The 26,155-nt window shown below is 49.1% G+C and overlaps 12 protein-coding genes across 12 annotated transcripts; 5 read left to right on the forward strand and 7 right to left on the reverse strand.

Moving 5' to 3' along the window:
- Positions 1 to 261: 261 nt before the first annotated feature.
- On the reverse strand, positions 262 to 1,761 carry N7466_000778 (uncharacterized protein; the record flags this gene model as incomplete). The annotated part of the gene is made up of 1 exon (XM_057160176.1): positions 262 to 1,761. The coding sequence occupies one exon, from the start codon at positions 1,759 to 1,761 to the stop codon at positions 262 to 264; it is 1,500 nt and encodes a 499-aa protein (XP_057026424.1).
- Positions 1,762 to 2,893: 1,132 nt separating this feature from the next.
- N7466_000779 (Copper amine oxidase N2-terminal) lies at positions 2,894 to 5,075 on the forward strand (the record flags this gene model as incomplete). Its single annotated transcript, XM_057160177.1, has 4 exons — positions 2,894 to 3,199; positions 3,256 to 3,835; positions 3,906 to 4,814; positions 4,867 to 5,075. 4 exons carry the CDS (start codon positions 2,894 to 2,896, stop codon positions 5,073 to 5,075), a joined length of 2,004 nt encoding a protein of 667 aa, XP_057026425.1.
- Positions 5,076 to 5,552: 477 nt separating this feature from the next.
- N7466_000780 (cysteine hydrolase family protein) lies at positions 5,553 to 6,131 on the reverse strand (the record flags this gene model as incomplete). Its single annotated transcript, XM_057160178.1, has 1 exon — positions 5,553 to 6,131. The coding sequence occupies one exon, from the start codon at positions 6,129 to 6,131 to the stop codon at positions 5,553 to 5,555; it is 579 nt and encodes a 192-aa protein (XP_057026426.1).
- A 714-nt stretch (positions 6,132 to 6,845) lies between these two features.
- On the forward strand, positions 6,846 to 7,706 carry N7466_000781 (GNAT family N-acetyltransferase; the record flags this gene model as incomplete). Its single annotated transcript, XM_057160179.1, is given in 4 exon segments — positions 6,846 to 6,889; positions 6,909 to 7,224; positions 7,280 to 7,397; positions 7,459 to 7,706. The coding sequence occupies 4 exon segments, from the start codon at positions 6,846 to 6,848 to the stop codon at positions 7,704 to 7,706; spliced, it is 726 nt and encodes a 241-aa protein (XP_057026427.1).
- A 2,457-nt stretch (positions 7,707 to 10,163) lies between these two features.
- Positions 10,164 to 11,221, reverse strand: N7466_000782 (uncharacterized protein; the record flags this gene model as incomplete). The annotated part of the gene is made up of 2 exons (XM_057160180.1): positions 10,164 to 11,067; positions 11,160 to 11,221. The coding sequence occupies 2 exons, from the start codon at positions 11,219 to 11,221 to the stop codon at positions 10,164 to 10,166; spliced, it is 966 nt and encodes a 321-aa protein (XP_057026428.1).
- Positions 11,222 to 12,762: 1,541 nt separating this feature from the next.
- N7466_000783 (uncharacterized protein) lies at positions 12,763 to 14,052 on the reverse strand (the record flags this gene model as incomplete). The annotated part of the gene is made up of 3 exons (XM_057160181.1): positions 12,763 to 12,840; positions 12,909 to 13,475; positions 13,555 to 14,052. 3 exons carry the CDS (start codon positions 14,050 to 14,052, stop codon positions 12,763 to 12,765), a joined length of 1,143 nt encoding a protein of 380 aa, XP_057026429.1.
- Positions 14,053 to 14,543: 491 nt separating this feature from the next.
- Positions 14,544 to 15,056, reverse strand: N7466_000784 (mitochondrial 37S ribosomal protein uS8m; the record flags this gene model as incomplete). The annotated part of the gene is made up of 1 exon (XM_057160182.1): positions 14,544 to 15,056. One exon carries the CDS (start codon positions 15,054 to 15,056, stop codon positions 14,544 to 14,546), a length of 513 nt encoding a protein of 170 aa, XP_057026430.1.
- Positions 15,057 to 15,639: 583 nt separating this feature from the next.
- N7466_000785 (uncharacterized protein) lies at positions 15,640 to 17,209 on the forward strand (the record flags this gene model as incomplete). The annotated part of the gene is made up of 2 exons (XM_057160183.1): positions 15,640 to 15,677; positions 15,787 to 17,209. 2 exons carry the CDS (start codon positions 15,640 to 15,642, stop codon positions 17,207 to 17,209), a joined length of 1,461 nt encoding a protein of 486 aa, XP_057026431.1.
- Positions 17,210 to 17,817: 608 nt separating this feature from the next.
- N7466_000786 (uncharacterized protein) lies at positions 17,818 to 19,875 on the reverse strand (the record flags this gene model as incomplete). Its single annotated transcript, XM_057160184.1, has 1 exon — positions 17,818 to 19,875. The coding sequence occupies one exon, from the start codon at positions 19,873 to 19,875 to the stop codon at positions 17,818 to 17,820; it is 2,058 nt and encodes a 685-aa protein (XP_057026432.1).
- A 1,204-nt stretch (positions 19,876 to 21,079) lies between these two features.
- Positions 21,080 to 22,709, forward strand: N7466_000787 (Zn(II)2Cys6 transcription factor; the record flags this gene model as incomplete). The annotated part of the gene is made up of 4 exons (XM_057160185.1): positions 21,080 to 21,136; positions 21,198 to 21,773; positions 21,826 to 21,963; positions 22,047 to 22,709. The coding sequence occupies 4 exons, from the start codon at positions 21,080 to 21,082 to the stop codon at positions 22,707 to 22,709; spliced, it is 1,434 nt and encodes a 477-aa protein (XP_057026433.1).
- A 126-nt stretch (positions 22,710 to 22,835) lies between these two features.
- Positions 22,836 to 23,804, reverse strand: N7466_000788 (uncharacterized protein; the record flags this gene model as incomplete). The annotated part of the gene is made up of 3 exons (XM_057160186.1): positions 22,836 to 23,328; positions 23,388 to 23,520; positions 23,585 to 23,804. The coding sequence occupies 3 exons, from the start codon at positions 23,802 to 23,804 to the stop codon at positions 22,836 to 22,838; spliced, it is 846 nt and encodes a 281-aa protein (XP_057026434.1).
- Positions 23,805 to 24,500: 696 nt separating this feature from the next.
- Positions 24,501 to 25,954, forward strand: lysB (homoisocitrate dehydrogenase lysB; the record flags this gene model as incomplete). The annotated part of the gene is made up of 4 exons (XM_057160187.1): positions 24,501 to 24,636; positions 24,706 to 24,746; positions 24,834 to 25,003; positions 25,111 to 25,954. Coding segments are annotated over 4 exons (1,191 nt in total), but the record flags the coding sequence as incomplete, so codon positions are not given.
- Positions 25,955 to 26,155: the final 201 nt, after the last annotated feature.

The following is a 26,155-nucleotide window of genomic DNA, read 5'->3' on the forward strand; positions in this document are numbered from 1 at the left end:
TGGAATTCTTCCTCAAATTATTAAATATAAGGGAGCTCTTAGCTACTTTCAAATGTTAACTATGGGTGCCTCCTTCCCTGTCCCTCTCTTCTCCCTTTGTCCTTTTCAATACTCCATATTACTCTGGCTATTGTTTCCAAGCTGATTCTGTCATTGAGAGTGGTTTTTAGTTAAAAAGATAGCAGTGTATTAAATATGAATGATTAAACCACACTACATACTAAAACCCCCTTATATACATACATCCTAATTATCCAAATATCACTCTTGATAATCCAAACTCACAGCTAGCCGTACAGGCCCCGGAGAGGCAGCACCTCCAATCCCATCACTGTGTCGCTCAGATTGTGTATAAGCATCGACAACCTTCTTGGCACCAGGGGTGATGGACGAACATCCCTTCCCATCAGTCTGACAAATCTTCATCCCTTGCACATCATGATGAGCAATTTGCGCCTGAATAGCCGACACATCCCACCCAGACCAGCCACTGTTCTCCAGATCACCGAAACTGAACTCTCCCCAGGTAGACGTATATCCACCATACTGGTCCGTCGGAAGCCCATGTGTTCCTGGCGCAGCACCCCACGCGCCCTCCGAGTCCTCGTCAAAAGCGACGTATTTTGTCTCGCCGGGAGCAAGCACAAAGGTCAACGCAGAGTGTCCGTACCACCCATCCATCTTGCCATCGGGTCCGACTTTGTTCCAGATAGTCACAGTCCAAGGCTCAGTGTTTGCCCCCGAGAACTGAGCTACGTAGTTGTAGCGGTGGGCCTCTGTCGGGCTCACGGCGATGATGTTGCTGCCCCAGGGAATACCAACGTTGCCCTGGTAGGTTACCGCGGAACCTTTTGGGGCGCTGCGGCCTCCAAATCCGTCTATAGACACTTCACTGTCCTTGGGGAGAGAGGTCCATTCAATATCTTGTGGTGGGGCTTGTCCATTCAGATCGAGGGCCTGGCCGATTGAATTCAGGTTTGGGAGTGCTGTTGCTGGGAGGATTTGTGGAAGACCGGGAAACTTGGGGAGAAGTCCCGGTGCAGGGTCTGTTGGTGTAGGCATCGGAACTAGGTGGCCGTCGATGTTCGCCTTCTTGCCTCCTACGTTCTTGGGTGCTTTTCTCTCTGTGTCGTCTCCCCCTGCTGCCTCTCTGAAAAATTCCTCTTCCTCTTGTGCCTCGCTTGAAGGCTCTGTCACGTCAATGGAAACTGTGGCAGTCGCATTGCCAAATCCAGATAAAGAGGCAACAACTGTAGTTGTGGTGTGAATTCCGCCTGTTGTTTTCGCAAACACGACCTCTCGGGGTGGCGCAGTCATGTCGATGCCGACACCATTGCCGTATTCTGGAGTTGAGTCCGCTGTCTTGGTGGTCGCCGCTGTCTCTGTCACAACATCCATCACAGTTTTGGTCATGTGTACCGTTGTTGTGGCCTCGGGCTGTGAAGGTTGAAGCTGGCTGATGGCAGAGTAGGTAGGTTCGAGGTGCAGATGCGTTGGTTCCAGCAAAATATCTTCAAATACGGTTGTGGTGACATAGATGGTATTTGTCGGGGCGCAGTCCTCGTAGACCGTGGTTGTAAAGGTGCGAAATTCGATGAGCATGTCGGGCGGAATCTGATCGGTCCAGGCCACGTCTCGAGGCTCTAGCTTCTCGGCGTGAGGCATGAGATGGCCATGTCCATGAAGATGCTTGTGGGAGTGTGAGCCCAGTGCATATTCAATGCTGGCAAGCATGAGAGGTATAGGTCTGCGCCACTGCATGGTGAAAAGTGCAAGCGACCTAAAATCCGTGGGTTTTGGTTTTCTTTTCCGGCGCGGGGCAATAAATTCAAGATTAATTCAAGGTTGTGTATGCTAGTAGTATCGAAGACTATAGCTAGTATTAGTAGAATCAAGTCGCTTCAATCCATGTCGGCAGGATTATTGGTCGCAATGGTTGTCGAATGCAAGTGCGACACGCGACGAGCGACGCGACATGGCTTTATAGTCATGACCAAAAGATACGCGACGCTTCTCTGGGATAAAAGCTTGGAAGATGTGGAATGTTGAATCGCGTCGGACCTTGGAAGGGCGATCTGATATGGATTGTAGCAGCCCTGAATTCCATCCCGTCTTGGATTTGTCTTGGCCTCGAGCGTTTTTGAAAAGTACAAGGCTTGTTAGCATTAATTTATTTCATTGGAATTTTTTTCGAAATTCTGTCAATATGCTTATTGATTTGCTAACATTGAATGGATTTCCTGGTGGTTCTTTTAATTGAAAGATTTCTGGCGTTGATGGCACTCCCGTTCAATGTTCCTGGTGTGGCCCCTAGCGTGGGGCATTCTCAGCCCTTGATAACAGGCGTACACCGTCAAGTCTCCACGTGGAGTTCCTAGAGGAGGTCAAGTATGGAGATATTCTGGCCTTTAATGGCGTAGGTGGCATCATGTCAGTGAGTAGTATTAGTGTATTGCAAAGTTTGTTCTATACAAGAATTTCAATGTTCTTTGTGGTTGTTTAAAGTTACCAAAATTCTTAAAGCCAGTACCTTCACATGTTGTGTATATCAATGAATTAATTGATATCACCTAAACTCTCTCTCTATTTCTATTTCTAATGCCTCCAACATCTCCCAAACTTTGATATCTCCAATCTCGCCAGCCAATGACATCCAAGCAGTTATCAGAGCGTTTGTTGACGCTAAACCCCAAACGGGAAAAGTTGCGCCCGGTGGATTTTAAACTTGACCAATCAGAATGCATTCCCCCCCTCTCGCGGCGAAAGATTTACTCAAAAGAGTTCAATTGTCCAAACCTTGGAAAGCGGCGGTTCCTGGAGATGCGGAGTGGATATATAAGAGCTGGATGTTCGCCGGTTCATCCAGATCTCATCTGACTCACAATCATTCATCATGGCGAGCCCTCACCCCTTTGATCCGATCACTCCGGGAGAGATTCAATTGGCTGTTCAGATCTTGGAATCTGCTTTCCCCGACGTCAAGTTGCGATACAAGCGAATTGATCTTCAGGAGCCCATCAAGCAAGATGTGATTCCTTATATTGAAGCAGAGCGGCTGGGCAAGCCCCGTCCTCGCAAGCCTGCGCGTCTTATCATGGCTTTGTTCCACCGTTTGGATAACGGCTCCTTCTATAAGGCGCTGTTGAACGCGGACACCAAGTCTATCGTGTCCGCAAAGGAACTTCCGAAGGAGGTCCAGGTATGTCCACATAGTATGTCTAGAAGTATAAAGACTTCATACTGATGATTGAATAGGGCCCGCTGGATATGGATGAAATGCTCGAGATAGAGCAGGTGTGCCTGAACCACCCAGCCGTGAAAGCCGAGATTGAGAAATTGAAGCTTCCATCCGGCATGACCGTTTGCCTGGATCCATGGATCTACGGCACCGACAACCCTCAGGAGACCCGACGCTTGTTCCAGTGCTACATGTACATTGTGGCCACGGATCACCCTGGACATAACCAATACTCTCTTCCTTGCCAATTCTCCCCGGTCTTTGATGGTATCACCCACCAACTAGTCCGCATGGACTACCTCCCCGGTGGCGCGGATCACCAAGTCACGGAGACGCAGCCGTGGAAGCCGGTTCCCGCTATCCAATATGCGCATGATTTGTTGGATGAGCCACTACGCACTGATTTGAAACCATATATCGTGCAGCAGCCTGAGGGCGCTTCCTTTAATGTTCTCGGTAATGCTGTTTCATGGCAGAAATGGCGATTCCGCGTTGGCTTCAATAACAGAGAAGGATTGGTGTTGCATAATGTTACTTATGATGGCCGCAACACCTTCTACCGATTATCATTTTCAGAGATGACTGTTCCGTACGGAGGTTTGTCACAATATCTGCTGTTTGATTTTTTTGGTTTGAGTTCGCAAAGTATGGCTAACTTGATATTTAGATCCTCGTGGTCCTTATCACCGAAAGCAAGCTTTTGACGTCGGTGATGTCGGCTTTGGCATCACGGCCAACCAGCTGGCACTGGGCTGCGACTGTCTAGGCCACATTAAATATTTCGACGGCTACCGCACGGATGCCCAGGGTGCTCCCATCCAGCTCAAGAATGTCATCTGCATGCACGAGCAAGACGCGGGCCTCCAGCACAAGCACACCAACTACCGTACCGGGGCCGCGACCGTTGTTCGCAACAGACAGCTGGTAGTGCAGATGATCTGCACTGTGGCTAACTACGAGTATATCTTTGCCTTTATTTTTGACCAAGCAGCCAATATCGAGCTGGAAGTCCGCGCAACTGGTATCCTTTCTACTGTGCCTTTCGATAACACCAATGGACAAACAGTGCCATGGGGAACGAATGTTGGACCGGGCGTGATGGCTCCGTTCCACCAGCACATGTTCTCTCTGCGCATTGACCCCGCGCTGGATGGCTTCAAGAATACCATCTATTATGAGGATAGCGTTCCCATGCCGGAGGATGACTCAAACCCCTGGTCTGTGGGTTATATCACGGAAAAGAACATTATCAAGCAGAGTGGCAGCGCATTCACCAGTGTGGATCGTCATCGCGTGTTCAAGATCCGCAATGATAATATCATCAACCCCATCACGCATCACCCCATTGCCTATAAGTTGCAAACATCGCCGAGTCAAATGATCCTGGCTTCGCCCAAGTCTTTCGGAACCAAGCGTGCCCAATTCGCGACTCGACCAATTTGGGTGACTAAGTACCAAGACGATGAGCTATTTGCTGCAGGCGAATTCACAAACCAGAGCAAGAGCTCCGACGGTGTGGAGGTTTGGGCTGGCAGAAATGATGCTGTTGAGGACCAAGATGTGGTTTTGTGGCATAGTGAGTTCCCTATGTCGATTCCTTGTTGATGATATTAGCTTACATCTCTTAGCATTCGGTCTCACTCATAACCCTCGTATTGAGGACTTCCCGGTCATGCCCATGGAGCGTGTTAGCGTTATGCTGAAGCCAGATGGCTTCTTTACCAAGAACCCTGCTCTGGATGTCCCGCAGTCTTCGCAGTCGTTCAACAAGTCGACTGAACACCCTGAGCCGACGTGCTGCTCGGGCCCACAGGATCGGAACCAGGTGAAGTTGTAATTAAATTGAGGACGATTCATGATATAGTATGCAGTATAGTGCTAGAATATGTGTAAATAATCAAACCACATTTATACAACCTTCAAAGTTTGTCTCTAATCATGTCCTTATTTTGACTAGAGAAGTTGAGTGTTTTGGATCACATGTAAATTGGCAGATGAAGGATTTGGACCTGCGAGAGCCTGTGAATTCTACGTTTGAGGGTACACACAGTTCTTTGAAGATGTGAGTGTGCACAAATCGGTTGTTACCGAGTATATTTACAAAGTGTGGTTCTTGGTAAGTTATTGATGCATAATAAGTTCATGAACTTCAGAGGCATGTAGAATGAATGCATTTTAGATTAGATTCATTAGCATTAGAAACTTCCATTTCACGAATTTTGCTCGCTTCAAAGAGGATAACACAGAGAACACAGAGAGCACAGAGAACACAGAGATGTCAGAGACTGAGAGAGAAAGTCAAGACTCCTGGGCTCTATTTATCGGCCGGGATAGGCGTCTCCAACCCGGCGACCCACTTCTCCACAGTGTCAATACTTTGCTTCCGGAAGAACACCTTATCCATCAAAACATTGTGCACTTCCTCATCACGATCCATACACAGATCCCGCAAAATGGTAACGCGGTAGTCAAGGTCTGCAGCCTGTCGAACGGTTGACAAAACAGCCCCGCTAGTGATCAGTCCCGCGACGACAATGTGGTCTGTGTTCGAGCAACGGAGAATCATGTCAAGCTCTGTAGAAAAGAAAGCTGAGACGCGTCGTTTGGTAATAACTGGTTCCTCGGAGATCGGGGTGGCGGCGGGGTGGATTTTAACAGCGTCATCGCCTTCTTGGAATAGTCCACGAGCCGCGACGGCGGGGACAGAGGAATTGTTCAGGTTGTTCTCGGGATAGCCCTTGCGGAAGGCTGTAACAACGTGAACGACGTTGAGTTTGTGGCCACGCGCGGCAGAGATGGCAGTAGCCAATCGTTCGAGGTATGCCTGGGGAGCTCCGACCTGCTCAACTATGCCATTTTGCAGGTCGAGGAGGAGCAAGGTGGTGGCGCCCATTTTGATTGATGAAAGGAGGGGTAATGCCGTTCTGGCTGGAGTTTATGATGGGTGGATGGGAGAAGAAGTTGTCAGGGAAGAAAGTGTTTTGATGTGTTGATTGGGAATCAGTGAAGAAATACTTATACTCTGTAAACTGTAGAAATTATAAATTCAATCCCGGTTCCGCTAAACGCGCGGGGCCGTGTATCCCGGTTCCGGGATTGACTAGTAACCAAAGCCCACGGAAAATGAACGTCACGGGCTTGATATCGGCCCAGTAAATTGGGAAACTGTCCTCTTAATAAAATTGAACTCGAGACTCTTATTCACGGTTATTAGGATTTGACTTCCAAAGCTTTCTCTTTTTGCGATAAACATGCCCAGGCCTGCATGGCTTCACGATTAAGCAGCCAAGCCCGTCTAGGTGATAAAGTGGAGCCTCTAAAACGGCAATGATCAGCCAATCCAACTATAAGCCGAGTCCATTCCATGGAGTTGGAGTGTCGAGCGCTCCGCGTCCTGAATAAATCATGAGAAAGATTCGCGTCATTGGGCGAAACTTTATGTGTTTTTCTTTACTTCAATAGTACTGGTACTTCAATTCCGGCTTACATAACATATTACGTCGTCTCGACATGCGACATCCATCTGAAATCCCTTCCCAATTCCTCATGGCAAGCCATTATTCTTACGGGCGTCTACAACCTACTATAATCCAACCTGGCGACAGTCATGGAGAAGTCATCGGTCACATTCACGCAAGGAAGAAAAAGCAAGTTTCTCGTTCTCAGCTAGATCCAAGCTTGAACTAACGAACCCAGAGCTCCTAAATCCCGCCGCACGCTTCAACGGTCGAGTTTTCGATACGGACCCCGTCGTCACCTACATGCTACTGGAAATGTCACAGGAGGAGCGCCTGGCTTATCTACCCATCTACTGGTCCACACTAGTCAAATCAGCTCTACTGAACGATGCGGTCATCACCGAGGCGGACGATTGGAAAGCCGCATCCGTTATCATACCACCTGGGAAGTGTGTTGATAACGTCTGGACACTTATCTATGCTGGATTCCTGTGTGTACTGTGGAAGCTTAGTTTCTCGGGATTCAAGGTGAGCTCTGCAAGGATTGGAAATAAGAGCTGAGGAACTGATTTAAACCAACCAGCGTCTCTGGACCGAGTTTTCTGGGATGACAGACAATGCGAAAAAGAAAGGCCTGCACGGTCAAAAGCGTTATTATTATATTTTCAGCATAGGGACCGACCATAAACATCGTGGAAAAGGTATGCTGACAATGCCGCAGAGATATTTGCACTCCCATTCAGATTATTGACATTAGTACAGGTTTGGCGAAAGCGATCATGCGGGAACATCAACATACTGCTCAGTCGGAGAACGTCCCAATCTGGCTCGAGGCCACGAGTCCAGGCTCCCGCAATATGTACCTATCGTTGGGCTTCAAAGAGATAGAAGAGATTATTGTTGGAAAGGGCAAAGTTGCTGCAGATGCTACAAGACAGCCAGGTGGTCCTGGAATTCCCATTTATGCAATGGTATGGTGGCCGGAATTCTCCTCTTCGCCGGAACGGTGACCGGACTCTCCAATATTTTGGGCGTTTGTACTAGTATCCATACAATATCTTTATAACAAAAATACAGTCTGCGAAATACATATTGATTAGTACATACTCAAGTAAGGACTGTACAATACTAGGTTCAAGGTCGAACGTTTAAAAGTCATGGAGCCCAATCGATCCCAATCCTCGAGATAAGGCAACCTCTTTTTATTCTGCACTTGCCAAAGCTTTCTCAAAGCCACTTTCAACTTCTTAGTCAGCGATGGCCTTCCTAGTCTCTAAATTAAATTTCCATTTTGGCCATCTACAGAATCGCAGAGGAAGGCAAACTGAAAATAGGTTATTCCCGGCCAATCCCGTTTCCCGTCCCGCGCGGCCCGTAGCCAACCGTATATAACTTACCACAGTGACCAGTACGGTTCACATACCATACTCTGCTTTCGGGTCAGAATGAAAAACTATTGATCGCCACTTTGGCTATGATCACAGCCAGTAGATTTCCTACCGGCAATGCAATATGGTCACAAACCGCGATGGATGACACGGTCAAGTTGAACAATAGGTGTCTTCAAGTTAGGAAAAGTTTATTTACCTATCATTATTGGGTGCATCACAACTGAGTTGCCATTTGCCTCTGTCATTCCCGTACAGACAAGCTCTTGGACTGAAACACAAATTATCTGTACCGGAGCTCCTGCTACCAGATCTGGATGCGGCATACCAGCAGATAATGAGCCCTGATTTGGTTATTTCTATGGAGATGTCAACTTTCAAATGTTACTAGCCATATGCAACCGAAAGTTTGATTTCATTTGTTAAGAATATCGCTCGGTTCCAGGCACCATCTCCAGTGAATTCGTGATGTATCAATTCACCCGAAAGATGTTAACTATAAAAAGGTAATATGTTGATATCTTATGCTCCTTCAAATTCAATTTGTAGTAGTCTTGGGGCAAATTTCCTGCAACGATTATATAAGCAGGCTGGATGGTGTAGTTGGTTATCACGTGTCGCTCACACCGACAAGGTCCTGGGATCGAACCCCAGTCTAGTCACTTTTTTTGGCACATTCCCCCTATTCATCTGTAAGCTGGCCTCAATACACAAGGCTCTTTAGTTTTGGTTTACTGTCTATGATGTACAGCTTTGCCGGCATATGTTTTCCATATTTAGTTTTCGGTTAGGATTATTCCCACAATCTAGTAGTCTATCTACCACCCTTGTCTTTTGAAAAACAGGATCACTGTTATTTTGACCATCCACATATTGACCGGACACGATTTCCTACAAAGCTGGGCCAAAAACAAGACCTCAAACATCAGAGGAAAGAAAAATCAAAAAAGAATGACTAGACTGGGGCTCGATCCCAGGACCTTGTCGGTGTGAGCGACACGTGATAACCAACTACACCATCCAGCCAATTCATATTTAGCCCCATCAAAGCATGCACAATAAAGTTAAGAGAGAATTGATGCGTCAAACCAAATAGGGTCACCAGTTTTGCTTTGGGACCGAAAAACGATGGCGAGTTGGCAAGGAGGAAATATCATCCATGTATTGCTGGCAGAGCAAAGATTTGAGGATGCCTCCGAGTCAGCTTTGAAAGGGTGAGAGCCATGTTGTTCCTGCTGAGGACCTATCGGAGTTGTCCTCCGGTGCTTTGCTAAGTGCTTTCACCCCTCGATGATACAAACTACGCTCACTGAGCTGGAGCGTAAAGACCTCGGAAAGGTGATGGTTAAAAATAATTGAACATGTATAGATGACTCAAGAATTCAAGCCCAATGGGCCTCAGCAATGCCAAATGTAGTCATTTTTGGCGTTCGATCACCCGTAAGATCGGGGTGTAATATTAACATCAAAAGCATCAGAACATAAGCGCATAAAGTCAATATATACCAGACAGCCGACCCGAGACAAAATAAAGGAAAAAAAATTGATAGAATCATAATTGTCAAATGAAAAATCAACGCCGGAAAGGAGGAGGAAAAACAAAAACAAATTCCATAACATAAAGTCGAACCAACCTGAATGAGTTGGTAGTAAAAGATACTGGCCTCCCTCCTCTTGGCTGTCAAAGAACGAGGACTTGTTCGAGTCTCAAAATCTGCAGCTTTTCAAAATCATTGTGATGAGGTGTGTAAATGGGGTAGGCAGTACAAAGGGGGTTCCGTCGTGGGCGTAGGTAATGTATCTGCTGGACCGGCGTGGGTTCACTTCCGAAGTCAAGGGGGAAGCCCCGGACGCGAAACAAAGATTGGGCCAGCAAGGGATCTTTCAGTCATGACATGGGGTCAATCGTTACAATCTTCACGGGGTAAATGAAGCAGTCCACGGGAAATTTGGGTCCATCAAAGCGAGAACGTGAAAACCGGAGGCATGGAGATCCGGGGGAAAGATTTGATCCACGGAAGCAGAAGTCCATGGGCATAAAAAAACCAGGGTGGATAAAACGGCCATGATTTAAAGTACTCAAGGGGTAGCAAATCTGACGCGGCGGCGTCGGTCGTGAATAGTCTTCTCCGTGTCAACATAAAGACGGTCGAAGAACTGCATAGCGCTAGAATCTTTAAGAATCTTCGCAACCTGCGTTCCTGCAGAGATGAGCTGAAGCACATTACGATCATCCTTGACAGGGCGTGAGCTATGCTTGGCAGCATGGCGCATCTCCAGGGAATTTTCAAGAACAGTGATGAGCTGTTTGATTTGGCCATTGTGCAAAGTGTGTCGAGGAATACGACGCCTGGTGGCAAGTCTCTTCAACAGATGCACCCATTCATTCCACTCTCGGTCTGAAGGTACCTGAACAGGCCTCTTGTCCGTTTCCAGTGGAATGGGGAACTGATATCTTGCGAAGAACTCATAAGCTGATAGAGAGAGACGATCATTAACTTCGTGCAAGATTTTGTCTTGTTCAGCAGCATCTAGGTTAGTAGGGAGCTGGGGCAGCTCTTCCTCTCGAGCTGGCACACTTCGAGACGAAGGCGGGTCCAGAATTTGATGGGGGCCATCAAATTCATCTCCCCGAACGGAGGTACGTCTCTGGGAAATATACTGGGAGCTTCCTCGGCTTGGCTCGGCACCTCGCCGGACGGATCTTTCCACGATATAAGTCGGGCTTTCCGGGGAATTCAGGGGTCCAACATCCTGTCGCACGGGCTCGTGGACAGGATGGTTCCATTCAGGGTATCCAGGGGCCGTTGCCATAGAGTGCCCAACTGGAGGGTAAGAAAGGCGTCCAACGGGCTGGTTCATCATATGGCCGTAGTTTTCCATGGGAGAAGGTGTTCCTGGGTAGTAAGAGCGTGATTGTTCGAAGTCTACCATAACTGGACGGTTGTCCCTAGCGCCGTATGGTCGAAGTGTTGCTGGGGCCCTTTTATTACTTAGCAATAGTAATAAACGCCGTGGAGATGCCAGGTTTGGGGATGGGGAATGGAAAGACCACTATACATGGTATAGAAGTACCTTTGCCGAGCATGGATAATGGGAGGGTTTCCCGGATGCTCATACATAGTGTTCTGAGCCATATTGCCGCTGTTGAATGTGAGCCAAGTATTCTCTCCGAAACATCATGCGAAAGGAAAGATCGGATGGGGCAAGAATGGTGTTTGTTTTTGCTGACCTCGAGCGAGACAAAAAATCTAGCTTACTGCTAACCGAGCCCGCACGAGACCTGATGTTTGCTGGTGTCGCAGATAGTGGCTGAAAACTTGCTGGAACAGCCGCCAAATGGGGAGCAAAGGCCGGAAGCATCGGGTCAGAGTGATAGAAAGATCGGGTATGAGAAGTGACTTGATGGTTTGCAAATAGCCGTATACAAACGTGAAGAGTCAAAGAGCGCGATGAATTAAATTGCAAAAAGGAATGGGGAAAAAAAGGGGGGGTTGACAAAACCTCGGGTGTAAAGAAGCGCAGGGTGGCCAAATGCTGAGTATTATATGTCCAGGAGACTCAGGTGGGATATTTCTGGTAGGTGTGCCTGACGCCTACTGCTGGACCGTGCTTCTACACACCCACAAGTGGATGGGGAGCCGCGCGAGAAAGCTCCACGCCAGGAGTGGATAAAATAGGACTTTGTAAAACAATGCACCAGTGACCTGGGTGTTGTTCTCACGTAGAGGGCCAACTCCACCACACTGACAGGGAACAACCCCGGTGCCCCTGTGCCACATTGTGGACTTTTCATGAAGGAATGTCGATCGATCGCGGTCGAAACCGGTACGCCTTGCGCACTGATTCGACGAGATGGGGGGCGTTACGAAGCGGCTCTAGAATGTTTGGGGATGGTGTATCCACATCGGGATGGAGACCACTTCTCAGCCCATGTAGTTCCGATCTTCACAAGCTTGGAGGCGACAGGACCAACAATAGGTAGAGGAAGTTCACCCTCGTGTGATGATTGATCAAGGGCAACAGATTTGGGCAGCATGTTGGGCAGGACGGCATGATGATGGGTCAGGCTCTCATTTCTAGTGGTTGGATGACGAGCTGGAAGACGCCGGGAGACGATCTGCAAGAACAAGATGAGTGAGCCTGACGGTGGAGGCGGAGCGCAGGAAACTCCCGTGACGTTCACTCCAGGACATATTCCGCGGTTCAACGTCAATTGAGGGTTAGATTTTCACCCGGGGATTGTGCATTGTGTAATTATTGGGCAGGTGAAAGTCTGCCCAATCAACGCATGGACCAGATTTGTTTTGTTTCGTTATTTGATTATCTTTAGTGGACCTTGATCAACCTGCGTTGTTGTTTTTTTGAATTTGGATTTCGAATTTAGTTCAATTTGATTACTTCGGCCACGATCCGCTCCAACATTTTCAAGGTATAGCCCGCTTTAGGGGCTTTGGGAGCCCAATGAACAGCCCAATGTCTTACATTTGTGTATAGATCATACTTTGCCAATCTCCAGTTTTCCCCATAATAAAATGAATCGGACCATTTTCAATCCATCAAGGTGGCAACTTATTTAGAATAGAGCTAAGAAGCGCCTCTGAAGTCGATGGCTTCTATATTGATGGGGTTTAATTGACAGGGTATCCATTCTTGACAAGAAAGTTAATGTCAATGTTCATGGATTCGTATCTTCAAGTCTTCTTCTTGATTGGCTTGAGACGTACAGTTCTACTCCGATACGATGAGCATAATCCTGCATTCACTTTTGTCAGTCACTGAATTTACAATTTTTAGACGATTTAAATCAAAATCATCTCATACGATGTGGTCTCGTCTTACCTCACAACTTAACCGAATGGCATCCTCTATGCCAATGCGAGCCTCGTAACCCAGGATACTTTTAGCCTTATCACCGCTAGCATATCGTATAGCGCACGCGTCTCGCACACTCCCCCGGCTCAGGGTTGTGCTGGTTCCCATCACCCGGGTGGCGATTTCACAGACCAACCCTACAAAGAAGGCTAGTCCTTCCGGAATTCGAATTTCGAAGGGCGGGATATGCCCGAAATGTGCCCATACCGCCAGGCATAAATCCCGAAAGGCGATGGGCTCATTATTTTGGATAAAAAACGCCTCTCCAGCTGCCGTACGAGAGCTCATCAAGTTCTCCACAGCTAAGACGTGCGAATCGGCGACGTTGCTCACATGAGTGACATCCCACAGATTATCTCCAGTGCCAATAATAAACGGGGTTTCGGACTTGGCAATGCATGCATGAATGGCTGGCACTAACTGGTAGTCGCCCGGTCCGCACAGAACGGAGGGGCGTAAGGCACAAGTGGCCATTTCGTTACTGGATGCCTGGAGAACAAGAGCCTCTGCTGTAGCCTAGTTCTGGTCAGCTTTTTCTCTCTTTTGCATTCAAAACGAAGAAATGACACTACAATGAATAACAGGAGGCAACAACCTTGGATTCGCCATAGATGAGAGAGCTTGGTGATGTGGGCCATTGTTCGTTAATGTTGGCATAAGATGAACGCAGGTCGTCCGTCACCACGCAGCAGCTACTGGTATAGATGAATGCAGCGGCGCCATTTTTTGTGGCTGCATCCAACATGTTTTGAGTCCCTACAACGTTGGTCTTCCACACCTCCTTCTCCAACCTCCGACCGAATCGGTCAGCCAACGCTGGAATAATACCAGCTGAATGGATCACAATATCTGGCTGAACCGCCTCAAACGCCTTGCCAACTTCGATCGCAGAGGACACATCGACTTGCATGTATGCAATGCCCTCGGGCAGTGCATATTGGGGGCGTGGGGGGCTGCGATCGATGACGGTGATGGCGCAACAGGGATACCTTTCTGCCAGGGCGCGCACCGTGGCGGAACCAAGAAATCCAGTGCCCCCAGAGATGAGGATTTTTTTCGATTCCAGGAAATCTTTGGTATTATTGGGGTCCATGATAAGATTGGAGGGGAGTGCAACAATCAATGTTGGAAATCCGGGGACACTGGAAACCAAGGAACACAAGAAATCGACCGCGTGTGACTTGAACGTTTAGACAGAACACCCAACATCAAATGAATGTGTATTACTCGAAATCGCCTTAAGAGCTTAGAAGATCGGCAGAAGGAAAGGAGATCTGGACATGTTTTTTTTCCAAGTCGTTATCTATACACGGTGGTACTCGGGTGATCCATGACCACCTGGAGCAGAGCACAAGAAATGCGATACACGCAAACATCTAATATACAGATCCATGACCGAGGCGGATCAACCAACAGTCGCGAAAGAAACGAGTCTCAAAAAAGGAGACTCCGCTGCGACGAACCAAGCAAACAAACTCCAGAGTAAATGCAAAAAGAAAGACAAGACCAAGGTATCCTAGTACACGCTCTCCCGTCTTGAAAAAAGACGGATCCGTCAACCGACAACGACTTCGGGTGTCGGTTTTATAGCACGCGACAAAGAACCAATCCTCCCATCTTCTTCTCCACACACTCGCGAGCCTCCATGATACCCTTATCTGTGGAGAGGTAGAGACTCTCACCAGGTGACCGCAGACCAGCGACATGGTAGGCTTCGTCACCGCGGACAATTCGACGCAGGGACTCGACATCAAGAGTGATCCGTCGCTTCGGCTTGCTGACCATGCTGATCTTTCCAAGGACGGACTCGTTCTGCCAGTACTTCAGACCCAACCAGAGACGTCTGGACGCAACATTGTCGCGGGTGATGGCCTCCACGCCTTCAATCTCGTCGCTGACTGTGGGGAAGCCTAGGATAGGGTGTGTCGGGGGGGGAGTCGGGCCTCCGCGGACAACGGAGGAGATGTAACCCGAGTTCTGCAGGGCCTGGCAGAGCTTCAGGTGGAGGTTGCTGTTGGGGATGGAGGTGAGACCCAGGCGGGCCTTGGTGGCATTGTTCAGGTGGGAACACACGGCGGCAAGGTTGACGAGAGACATTTTGGTTGATTGGCGCAGTAACCGAACTTGCGGAGGTTGATGGACGGAGGAAGGAGAGAAAAGTGCGGAGGGCGCAGATCGTACGTCCCGGATGGTATTGCTGACGGAGAAGGCAATGGAATGGTGCCAAAGAGAAGAGGGTAGAATTACAATGTAGACAGCACCGTAATGGCTGGGCTGGAAGTAATCAATAAGCACGACCAGGTCGACTTCGGTCCCGAGTTCGCGATGTTTGAGTTGATCGCGATGGAAATTTTCGGAGAAACGGTACTTCCGGCCGGCCCAGTCCTATAGTTCACCAGTTGATTAAGTGCCCGGTACTTGCCCCACTCATACTTTACGAGTGTGATAGCCAAGTACTAGTGACCCATCACATTAATTATCACACTCAGCTATAAGCGCCGAGAGAAAACAAGGCGGCTCGAGGACGTCTCTCACGGGCTCAGCCCATCAAACCCCTCCATGCGCTATTAATTGATATTTCTGTCGTAAGTCCCTTCACTCTTCTTCTTTTACCCCTGTAATACCCTCTTGCACTGTGTTTCTAGAATCCATACATACATATCCGGATTAACGGACAACCATGCCTCCACGACCGGGTGAAGAAATATCGGTGACTGTGTGAGTTGACTGACACTTCCCCGCAGATCCCATACATACAATGTGGAGCGACTTGGCTGGGCGAAAAACAATTTGGACAGGCTCCAGCTAATTCTCTACCATGCAATAGATTGGCTGATATCCATTACTATTTCACTGCACCAACTCCTAAACCACTCTACCATCGATTTGAGAAAAGCTCCTACCTATACATCTACCAGGCGCAAAACAAGGCCCGGATTGAGATCGCCAATAATCCAGGAACTCCAGAGCAAGATGCGTTCCAGGGAACATTGGATAATGTGCATATACAACACTCCACTCAGTTCCCGACCTTATGCACCTTGACGGTGGATGGATATACCGGAGTGCCCCAACAAGAAGCTTCCCAGTATGACTGGCGACTCCCAAGCACCGACGATCCGGATGACTTGATTCGCATAAATACGCTGGATATCTACTTCTGGACTCTGGACGACGCCAACCAGTTCCTAGACTCAGTGGGTCTACTACTGGCAAACGACCAACTAGAAACAGACCGATACACGACCGAGCTGCCAGATCAACCACTCAGCTCCGTGGTCCAGCAGCTTGAGAGCGTCGCAGTCTCACACCCCGCATACCAGAATGGCCAAACTCCCGACTCGAGATTCAACCCGCCACCCGTAGTAGCAGGAGCAGCACCAACCACGCAACCCGCTCCACCAACCCTCAGTTTCGCCCCGCCACCACCACCCCAAACTGGCCCAATAACCGATCACCAACATTCCTATGCTCACCACCGCGCCTCTCCAGTTTCCCCAATCACCCCAGAAGAAAGAAGCTCACCCGAGAACGTGACACCACTGCCCTATAACCCGGCCGCACCCGCCGCCCCAGAACACATCAAGCATCGCGAGAAGACCCCTCCCCCGCCAGAAGATGGCTCGGGTCTCGCAGCTACGGCCGCAGCCGACGCAGGCATCCCATATACACCCCCACATCAAATGGGTAACAATGTCGGCATAAGCTCTTTTGCACCCCCGCCTACCGGCATGCAATACAATAATGTCCAGACAGGATATGCCTCGCCACCCCCAAGTGCAGGGCTAGCCCGTGCAGGTACATTCCCGCTCGCTGGGCCGGGCTCTGCGCTTCAGAGCCCTGTCCTCCCGTCGTACCAGCAATCTTTCCTTACGGGACAACCGCACCCAGGGGCCAGTGGCATGCCATATGGATCACAGGATCCGAATGCTCATCTATATAGCCAACAGGGGTATGCCACCCCACAACAGTCGCCGCCTCAGCATCAGCCTCCAGTTGGAATATCGGGTTACTCGTATGATCAGTCGCAGCCGCAGGCACAGCCTTTACAGCGGAGTGGGTCAGAATATGATATCCATAGTCAAGTTTACCGGCCTACGCAGGAGGAAGTGCGCTCTCATGCACAAAAGCATGCTCATAAGGCGATGAAGGCACCAGGAGAGCGGCCACATAAAATAGAGGATAAAGCGCATAAGATGGAGGGTGGAGTGAATCGGTTCTTGAAGCGGCTTGAGAAGAAATTGGGATAAGCGGTTTGATGTAGCTTCTTTAGTTCGTTAGTTATTTTTTTTGTTGTCCTCGATCTCGTCTGTTTTGAGCATAGTTTGGGAATTGCGAGCGATTGGGCTGCTGGTCAGCTCATAGTATCCATGGATATTCCGTGAATTTTCGTGGCGGCGTAAGCCGTCGGATTTTAAGCAGTTCGAATTCTTACAAAACGTAGAGAGAAGTGGTGTTAACTTTCAAGGAAAGAGCATTGGCTTCTAATATGAAACAAAGGCCAAGCATAACCCCTTGGTAAATGACAGATGAATAAAATATGCTCAACCCGAAGAATGCAATCAATCGCTTAATAAAACAGTATGCTCCCGATATCAGAGTTCAAGAAGATGCAGCGGCACAAGACACCCAAGGACACTGAAACAATATCCAAATATCATGTTGGAAGCTGACAGAGACCAAAAGACCCTCGAAGAAAAAATGAAGAGAAGGGGTCAAAATCAAAATCTGCCAAGGGGGAAGATGGAGCCGAATTAGCTCTTGAGATAGAAAGGTCAAAGGTATAAGCACAGAAAGTCATAATGGTAACTAAATACCAAAATGGAAAAATGAATCCAATACGCAATAATCTCACATTCTAGTTGAGTGCAAGACTGACAAAGTCGATGTCGACATTGCCCTCAGATGCGGGTTGCTCAACAGGAATAGAATCACTGGAAGTAGAAACTTCCTCTGACTGGGTCGAAGGCTCAGCGACGGGGACTTCCTTGATTTCAGTATCCTTCTCGCTAGATCCATCGACAGAAGCTTCGGTTGACTGAGGGACCTCGACAACCTCAAATTCTTCAGGGGTGGTGTCTTCTCCAACAACCACGGCAGGTTCATTCGAGGGGGTGGAGTCGGCAGGGGTCTCGAAGGCTTCTTCAGGAGACTCGGTTTGCACCTCAGGTGATTCTTCGACACTAGCCTCCACGTCATCGGCCTCGTTCTCAGGCTCAAGCTTATCGACCGACAAAGTTTCCGGAGCTTCCTGCTCGGTAACTGCCTCATCGGCATGCTCAAGGGAAGCCTCTGCAGAAGACTCTACGGGTGTGGGTTCCACTGTCTTGCTGGCAATCTCAACAACAGGCTCTGGAACAGCTTCCTGCTTGATGTTGTCGGCTGTTTCGGCTGCAGTCTCAACTTCGGGTGACTCGACAACAACTTCATTGGACTCGATGACCTCAGGCTCCTCGGGAATGACAGGAGTGGATTCTTCGATATTCTCCTTTTCACTCTCCTGCGCCGGTTGGCAAACCTTGGTCTCCTCGATTTCCTTCTTCGGGAGAGGCTCTTTGTTGGATGCATGCGACATTTCCGACTGAGGATGCAGAGCCGCGGGTTTAGGTCTGGCTTGCTGCGCACTGCGCTCAGGCACCCGTCCCACCGAGGGCCGTGGAGCCTTGCTTGTAGTGGTCTTCTGAGGAGCCTTGGTCTCAGGTCGATCATGTGTCTTGCTAGCCGAACTGGCCGTTGGGCGCATCATTCTCGCCAGAAATCCTTCGTTGGCCGGCTTGGCGTGATCACTGGTACGTGAGCTGGGTCGGTCTTGGGCTGACTGAGCGGGAAGAGAAGGACGAGAAGGCTGTCTGCGCACACTAGCTGCAGTTCCTGCAGTGGGGCGTGTCTGGGCTGGTCCAGCAGCACTCTTGAGAGAAGATGGCTTTCTCGTGAGTGTGGAGGCAGTGGTGGTTGTTCGCGAGGCGGGAGGAACCGCACTCCCGAGTCTTGCCCCAGATGATTGAGTTGGTGCAGTCATGGAAGCGGGCAGGCGAACAGGCCTAGTAGGTGATCGCGTGCGAGATTTGACGCTGCTCGGGGGAGATACTCTTGAAGTCTCCTGTGATGGTGTTGCGCCCCGAACGGTACGGGTAGCAGTCTTTGTTGCAGGATTCAAGGATGCGCGACTTGGCTTACTAGCAAGGGTATTGGCACGTTCCTTGGCGATCTCCCGGGAGGTTACAGGCTTTGTGGTTGTGTTGACAGATGATTTGGATGTTGGCGCGGCGGAGGAGGCAGACTTGTTGGTAGAAGCGCCGTTTCTTGCAGCATTGATGGTAGAGGGGCGCTTTGTGACTGTCTTTTGAGCCGTGCGCTCCGAGGCCCCACGGGCAGGTGCGACTGTGGATGTGGGTGCTGAGGCAGGCGCAGCGACAGCCGCCTTCGCGGGCAATGCATCCTTCGCGGGAGACACGGTGTCGACAGCAGATGCAGACTTTTCCTTTCCTTGTTCCTGCACAGTCGGAGCAGAGGTTGGCTCTGACTGGACGGGGCGGACCATTTGATCAAGGACACCCTGTTGACCATCATCCAGACTGCCAGGTGTGGGGGATGCCACACTCTGGCGACGTGCCTCCACCTCCTCCTCGTTGATCTTCGGACCGAACATTCCTGAGCTGTCACTCCGTCCACTTGTCTTGCGCAATGGTGAGCCTGGGTTTGACTGGACCACACCGTCGACTGTTACGAAGCTGGCGCGGACTTTGGAAAGCTGGCGGGACGAGCCGGGGGTATCGGAGCTAACGGGCGATCTTCCACGCGAGGGCGGCGAGGTGACTGAGCTCGGGCTGTTCTCAAACTTGGCCAGCAGGCTGCGAACGCCGGGATGAGCGTTGTTGTCCGACATTCTGGGGTAGAGGAAGTAGTCAGGGGGCATGGGCGGGATTGAGGGGCGGTGGAACGCGTCGGGAGCCCAGCGGGACGCGTAAGGGGAATTAGGGAAAGCGACTGTATATAGGCCGTATGAGCCCCCTCCTGGGGTAGACAAGTCTCAATGAACACGGTGGTTTTCCAAGGAGTCAATGGAAAGGAAGAAGATGTGTAGAAGGGTCGATCAGGGAAAGCTAATGCACTAGTGACTGATTAGCGTATCCAATGGGGGGTGAAACATCTCTACGCCTTACAGTCCCTATACAGTCGGCTTCTCCTATTTTTTGGTTTTTATTTTGCCTATTTTGCCGATTTCCCTTAGTATTTGCCCCCTTCTTTCAGGGGCGTGAGTTTACTGTATTATGTATCATACTAGTTATTTCTTGTCAATCTGATGTTTCGGATCATCTGTCTGTGACATGATCTCATACCCTTTTTCTCCTTTTACAATATTTCTCATCTCCGGGTCTCCAGAGTCCAGAGTAATTCATTTGTACTACCTCGGCACCTAAATGCCTCAGTTCTCTCCAATACCAATTCTGGTATTAGACACGTCTTTCATGTTTTTACAACTCCTTGCAGCAAAAGAAAAAAAACCTACCATGTTGGCCTGAGGCCAAAGGTAAACACCGATCGGCGATCCGACTTTCCACGGTTCGTAGCTTAAGAGAGTATGGAAATCCATGGTTAGGTCATCCAAAGCAAAATGAATCACACAAAACATCTACGGTTTTTTTTTGATGTTCTAGAAGATTCCTGGAACAATACAAAGCCTTCCAGTAGGTATTAGTCAATACTAGTCTGTCTCCCCACCTTCAATGGGTTTTCTTAGTGCAACGTAAACAGTGGGGAAACTTGTTATGTATGACATTTCGGTAGTATGCATGGGCTGGGGTATACTGATGGGCATACAACACATGGCAGATAGTGGCATTCCACCCCCGCATTATCACAACCAAATGAAACTGTTCAAAAGATGAGAGTGATGTTTGAGAGAAAATGGCAGAGACTATCACAATAGCATTGAAACATTGAATGAATTCTACTGCACCTTGGGACCGTAGATTATTTACAATAAAGGAATTTACAACCGGTACGGCCCGGCTTAACTAATCCCCGCCATTACATCAGCACGTGGGTTAACTTTAGAATACGAGACGAGGCCTACGTGACTTTTTTAATTGAAGATTCATAGTTCGAAATGACCAAAGATGGTTGGTGTGCCTCGAAGCAGAGGCTGTCACCTTTGCGTCAAGCGCCGGGTCAAAGTAAGTGTGTTTGCGACCTGTTATCCCACCCATCTAGGTATCCAGACTAACAACTACACAGTGCGATGAAAGAGCCCCAGGATGTTCAAAATGTGAGACATATGGGCAGCCATGTCCTGGATATGACAAGGGCTTCAAGTTCATTGCCGGGAAGCCTTACCGAACTCGGCGTCGCCCTCCTGGAACTGAATGTGCGAGATCCAACGCCACCAGCCCAGACTCGTCAAGCTCAAGCTTAAGCTTCAGTTCAGGGGAGACCAAAGCAAACACCCAATGGATGATCCAAAGTGAAATCCCACCCACTGTGGTCTCGGTTGACATGAATGTCTTACAGACCCTAGGCGCTCTCATTGAGGACTTTTCATCGCCCGGTGTTTCGAATGCCCCCAACTATGTGATGGCCAGCTGGTTTGAACTCCTTCCGTCCATCTATGGCCAGAACCGAGCTTTGGATGCGGCTATTAAATCCTTTACAGCACATCATTTTGGTCGGGGCTTCCAAAGCCAGGAAATGACCATTTATGCTCGATTTACCTATGGGGAAGCATTACACTGGCTCCGTAAGGCTCTAGTGAGCCCTTCTGAATCGCTTTCCTCAAATATCTTCTGTGCTGTCGTGTTGATGTGCATGTATGAGGTAAGAATATGGGCAAGGTTGTCTCTTTGCTTATTTCCTACTGACAATTTAGCTCTTTACGGATACCGAGGATCCAGACTCGTGGATGAAACACGCAAAGGGGCTTGGTCACCTAGTCAAAGCCCGAGGACCTGAACGTTACTGCAATCAGCTTGATATCTCTCTGTTGAAAACTGCCCGAGGGTTAATAGTAAGCTCTATCGCTGTTCAGGAATGCATCCAGTTGGGTGCTGGTTGCACAATATAACCGCATGTTCTAACCACCGAATATAGGTCATGCACTCAATGTTCGCTGGCGAAGATTGCTTCTTGGCATCCAATGACTGGCATTACATGATGAAGCAGCAACACGTTGGCAGCTTGCCATTGGATTATCACAACTGCATCGAAGATTTCTTTGCCCATTTTACTCGCTCTCCGCGCATTGTGCACAGCATTTACCGTTTGAGAGACAAGAATTTCGCAGATCCTGAAGTCTTACGGGATATATCAGAAGCTCTGACCCAGGTTTTGGATATGCAGAGTAGGTTGGCTTGTTGGTATGAGGAATGGTCTCGGGTTTCCTTCCCTCCGGTTGAGGCCCCCTCGGCGACGGGCGATGCTTTATACCCAATCATCTTGATCTACGCAGACCTGATTGACGCATCAGTATACTGTGGCTACTATGCTTACATGATCATTATTCACGAAGCCTTGAAACTTTTTGGATATCCAGGTCCCCATGAGACTATGATTTCTTACTTTCGAGATCAGATTTGCAGATCTATTGAATATGCAGCCTTTGGTGCACTTGGCCCCTTTCGAATTGGATTTTCTGTGCGGGTCGCGATTGAGACCGCAGATGACGTGAAGAGATCCTGGCTTTTAGATCGATTGCAAGAATTCTCAAAGTCCTACGCAGCAGCCAAGCCAGAGAACTACAAGCCAATTGAATAAATGGGACACAGTATATCACCAATTTCGAGCAGGAACTATCAATTCATCACAAAGCAGTTCAATTTCAAAATATGAAATCGTCGCAACCCTGGAACAAGTCAAATGATATCATGTGGAATCTCTAGATCAAGCCTGCTCTGTTCCATCGGATACTATACGCCTCTTGTCCTCAGTTGACCACATGGGCTCTACAACTGCGCGGGCCGTCAAGAGCAAAGAGACAATGATGATCTCCATCACCAGTCCCATGCCCACCAAGACCCCGACATTACCCGAGGTAATACTGAATCTTTCTGGTCCATACTCCTGCAACAGGAAGTAGATGACACGTACCCACAAAAATGGAAGAGCAAGTGACACTATAAGAACACCACGATGACCCTGCACAGGAAGAGTTGAGTGTGACTTGACCGCGAGCCAGACAATAAGGCCTGTCACAAACGCAAAAGTCACGACCAAGACGATCGATCCGGCTTCGGCAAGTGGCTTCATCTGGATGATCTTGCCCACGACTCCGAGGACAATACCAACAACGATCGGAAAACGAAAAGCGTGCAGTGTGAAACGCAATAGCTTGGGGTACTTCGATTTTCCGGGCCCAAATTCTCCAGCTTGTCCACTAATAGGAAAGACTGTCAGCATGTTTCTCGTTTCTGTCGGGTCGAGAAAGTTGCATACCATCGAAGAAGAACCAGGCTGACTTCAAACATGAGAGGCGACAAGCCCACACTTTGCAAGGAGATCTCGGCGCTGAGCATCGAGTCGTTTGGGTGGCGGTTGGAAAGCACCATAGCTGATCCGGCGATCCGAACTGCAACCACAATTGCTTAGCTTCATAGGTCCGGCAAATTTGGAAGTTGATTTATTCCACTTACTCATAGCCAAAAGACCAACCATGCTCCAACAACAGTAGAGGGCACAGCGTATCGGGTGTTGGCGTTTGTTGTGGTGCCAGTACCGCCATTCTTGCTTATACCTCATGGGAAGCTGTACCAGGTATATCAAGGAGAACAGGACAACCTGTGCAATTGCAAAGTTGTGCAGTCCATCTGGAATGACAATGTCTGTCGCGCGGGATATGAGATTCAGAGTCATGCTGGCTGGGAAGCTGACCGAGTACTACAGTCTGCAGGTAGTACTAGTATAGTAGTTGCTCAAGGATAATAAAATTTTGGAATGAGACAAAAGTATGGGCTTTGAAACTTTGATGTACCCCGATTGAATGGGAGATTCATTCATTTAAATATTGGAAGGAAAATTTGCTCATGGTCTTTTTTTTATCGTATTCTGGACCTGCATACATAAAGTCCATAGTTACTAGTAGTAGATGCCTGTGGATAAGCATCGCGGTTTCTGACCCTTTTAGGTTTAGCGTGCATTGTCAGCTGGCTTGAACCCTGAAAATGTAACGGATCAACCATGAAATCAACCATGAAATCCTAAAATCAACGAAAAAGAAATTGGAACTAAATGAGATAATTTTCAATCAGAGTTGAAGTGGCGCAAACCAACTTTGACCTAAAGCTCGCGGTATCAGTCCCCTTTTGGTAATGATCACCCCAACTCGGGAGTCAGCATTTCCTAGCGATGTCTGAAATTAGTACTTGCTATACTGACAACAATTTTCTGAATTATTCTTCTCGTGGGATTTTCAGGCAGAATCAAATGACTCAAATTCCATACATAATACCAGTAGTAATAAGTCAATTTTGTCCCCCGTGATGCACATCGGAGTCTACGAATACAAAGTACGATGGATTCCGATGGCGTTGAAATGGTATACTCCCGAGAGCCGGACCCCGGAATGGGATCAATGATCACCCGCCGCCGCATACAAAAAGACAAAGCTCCGATGACGGCCAATTCTTGAAATCAGGAAGTACCCTTAAACAAATCACAATGGCTGCTGCTCGTACTCTTCGCATTGGTAAGATCTATTCTGTCGGGAAAGAGCTCTGTCTGGCGTTGAATTGAAGCTAATCGGCTGCCCGCATAGGTCTCATCCCCGGTGACGGCATCGGACGGGAGGTGATCCCGGTACGTAGTCCTTGAACGAGCACGAGAACGAGCACGACCAAATACAGAATCAATTCGCTAACTGCAGCCTCAATTTATGGGATCTAGGCCGGTCGTCGTATCCTGGAGTCTCTCCCCGCGTCGCTGGGCCTCAAGTTCAACTTCGTCGACCTGGAGGCTGGTTTCGATACCTTCCAGCGCACCGGCTCCGCTCTCCCCGATAAGACCGTCGACACCCTGAAGAAGGAGTGTGATGGTGCTCTTTTCGGTGCTGTCAGGTAAACAATGCCTTTATACACCCTCCAGAACCCTCCCCGGGGGGTTGCATATACACCTTTTACGCCCGCATGGACCGTTCGCTGATCATGACTCATTCATCCCTTAGCTCCCCGAGCACCCAGTTGCCCGGTTACTCGTCCCCCATCGTCGCCCTGCGCAAGAAGCTCGACCTGTACGCCAACGTGCGTCCCGTCAAGACCACCGCCGGCAGCAGCAATGGCAAGCCCATTGACCTCGTCATCGTCCGCGAGAACACCGAGGACCTGTACGTGAAGGAGGAGACTACCCGCGAGACCCCCGAGGGCAAGGTCGCCGAGGCCATCAAGCGTATCTCCGAGCGTGCCTCATACCGCATCTCCAACATCGCCGGTGAGATTGCTCTGCGCCGCCAGAACATTCGCTCCACTTCCTCCGTGGGCTCCGTTCACTCCTCCCCCATGGTCACCATCACCCACAAGTCGAACGTGCTGTCCCAGACTGATGGTCTGTTCCGTGAGACCGCCCGCCGCGCGCTCGCTGCCGAGCAGTTCTCGTCCGTGAAGGTCGAGGAGCAGATTGTTGACTCCATGGTCTACAAGCTCTTCCGTCAGCCCGAGTACTACGATGTCATTGTTGCTCCTAACCTGTACGGTGACATTCTGTCCGACGGTGCTGCTGCCCTTGTTGGCAGTCTCGGCCTGGTTCCCAGCGCTAACGTTGGTGATGGCTTCGCTATTGGTGAGCCTTGCCACGGCAGTGCTCCCGATATCGAGGGCCAGGGTATTGCCAACCCCATTGCCACTCTCCGCAGTGTTGCTTTGATGCTGGAGTTCCTCGGCGAGGAGGCTGCTGCTGCCAAGATCTACGCTGCTGTTGATGGCAACCTGGACGCTGCTCAGTTCCTTTCTCCTGACATGGGTGGTCGGGCTACTACCCAGCAGGTTCTTGACGATGTGCTGAAGCGCCTGTAAAGGATTGCGTTTGTATAAATGATATGGTGCCTGAGGATTAGGCTCAAAAAATTAGTTCGATTTTGCGTGTATACTCAATGATTATAATGCGAACCCTTTTTTGAATTCATATCTACTAGTAGATGCTCGATGAGGACTGAACCTTTATAGCCCTTTGCAAACATTGAACGGGAAATTGCCCATTGTAGACATCTGGACATC

This window comes from Penicillium verhagenii (genome assembly GCF_028828195.1).
Source record: "Penicillium verhagenii strain IBT 33310 chromosome Unknown utg000002l_segment0_segment0, whole genome shotgun sequence".
NCBI lineage: Eukaryota > Fungi > Ascomycota > Eurotiomycetes > Eurotiales > Aspergillaceae > Penicillium > Penicillium verhagenii.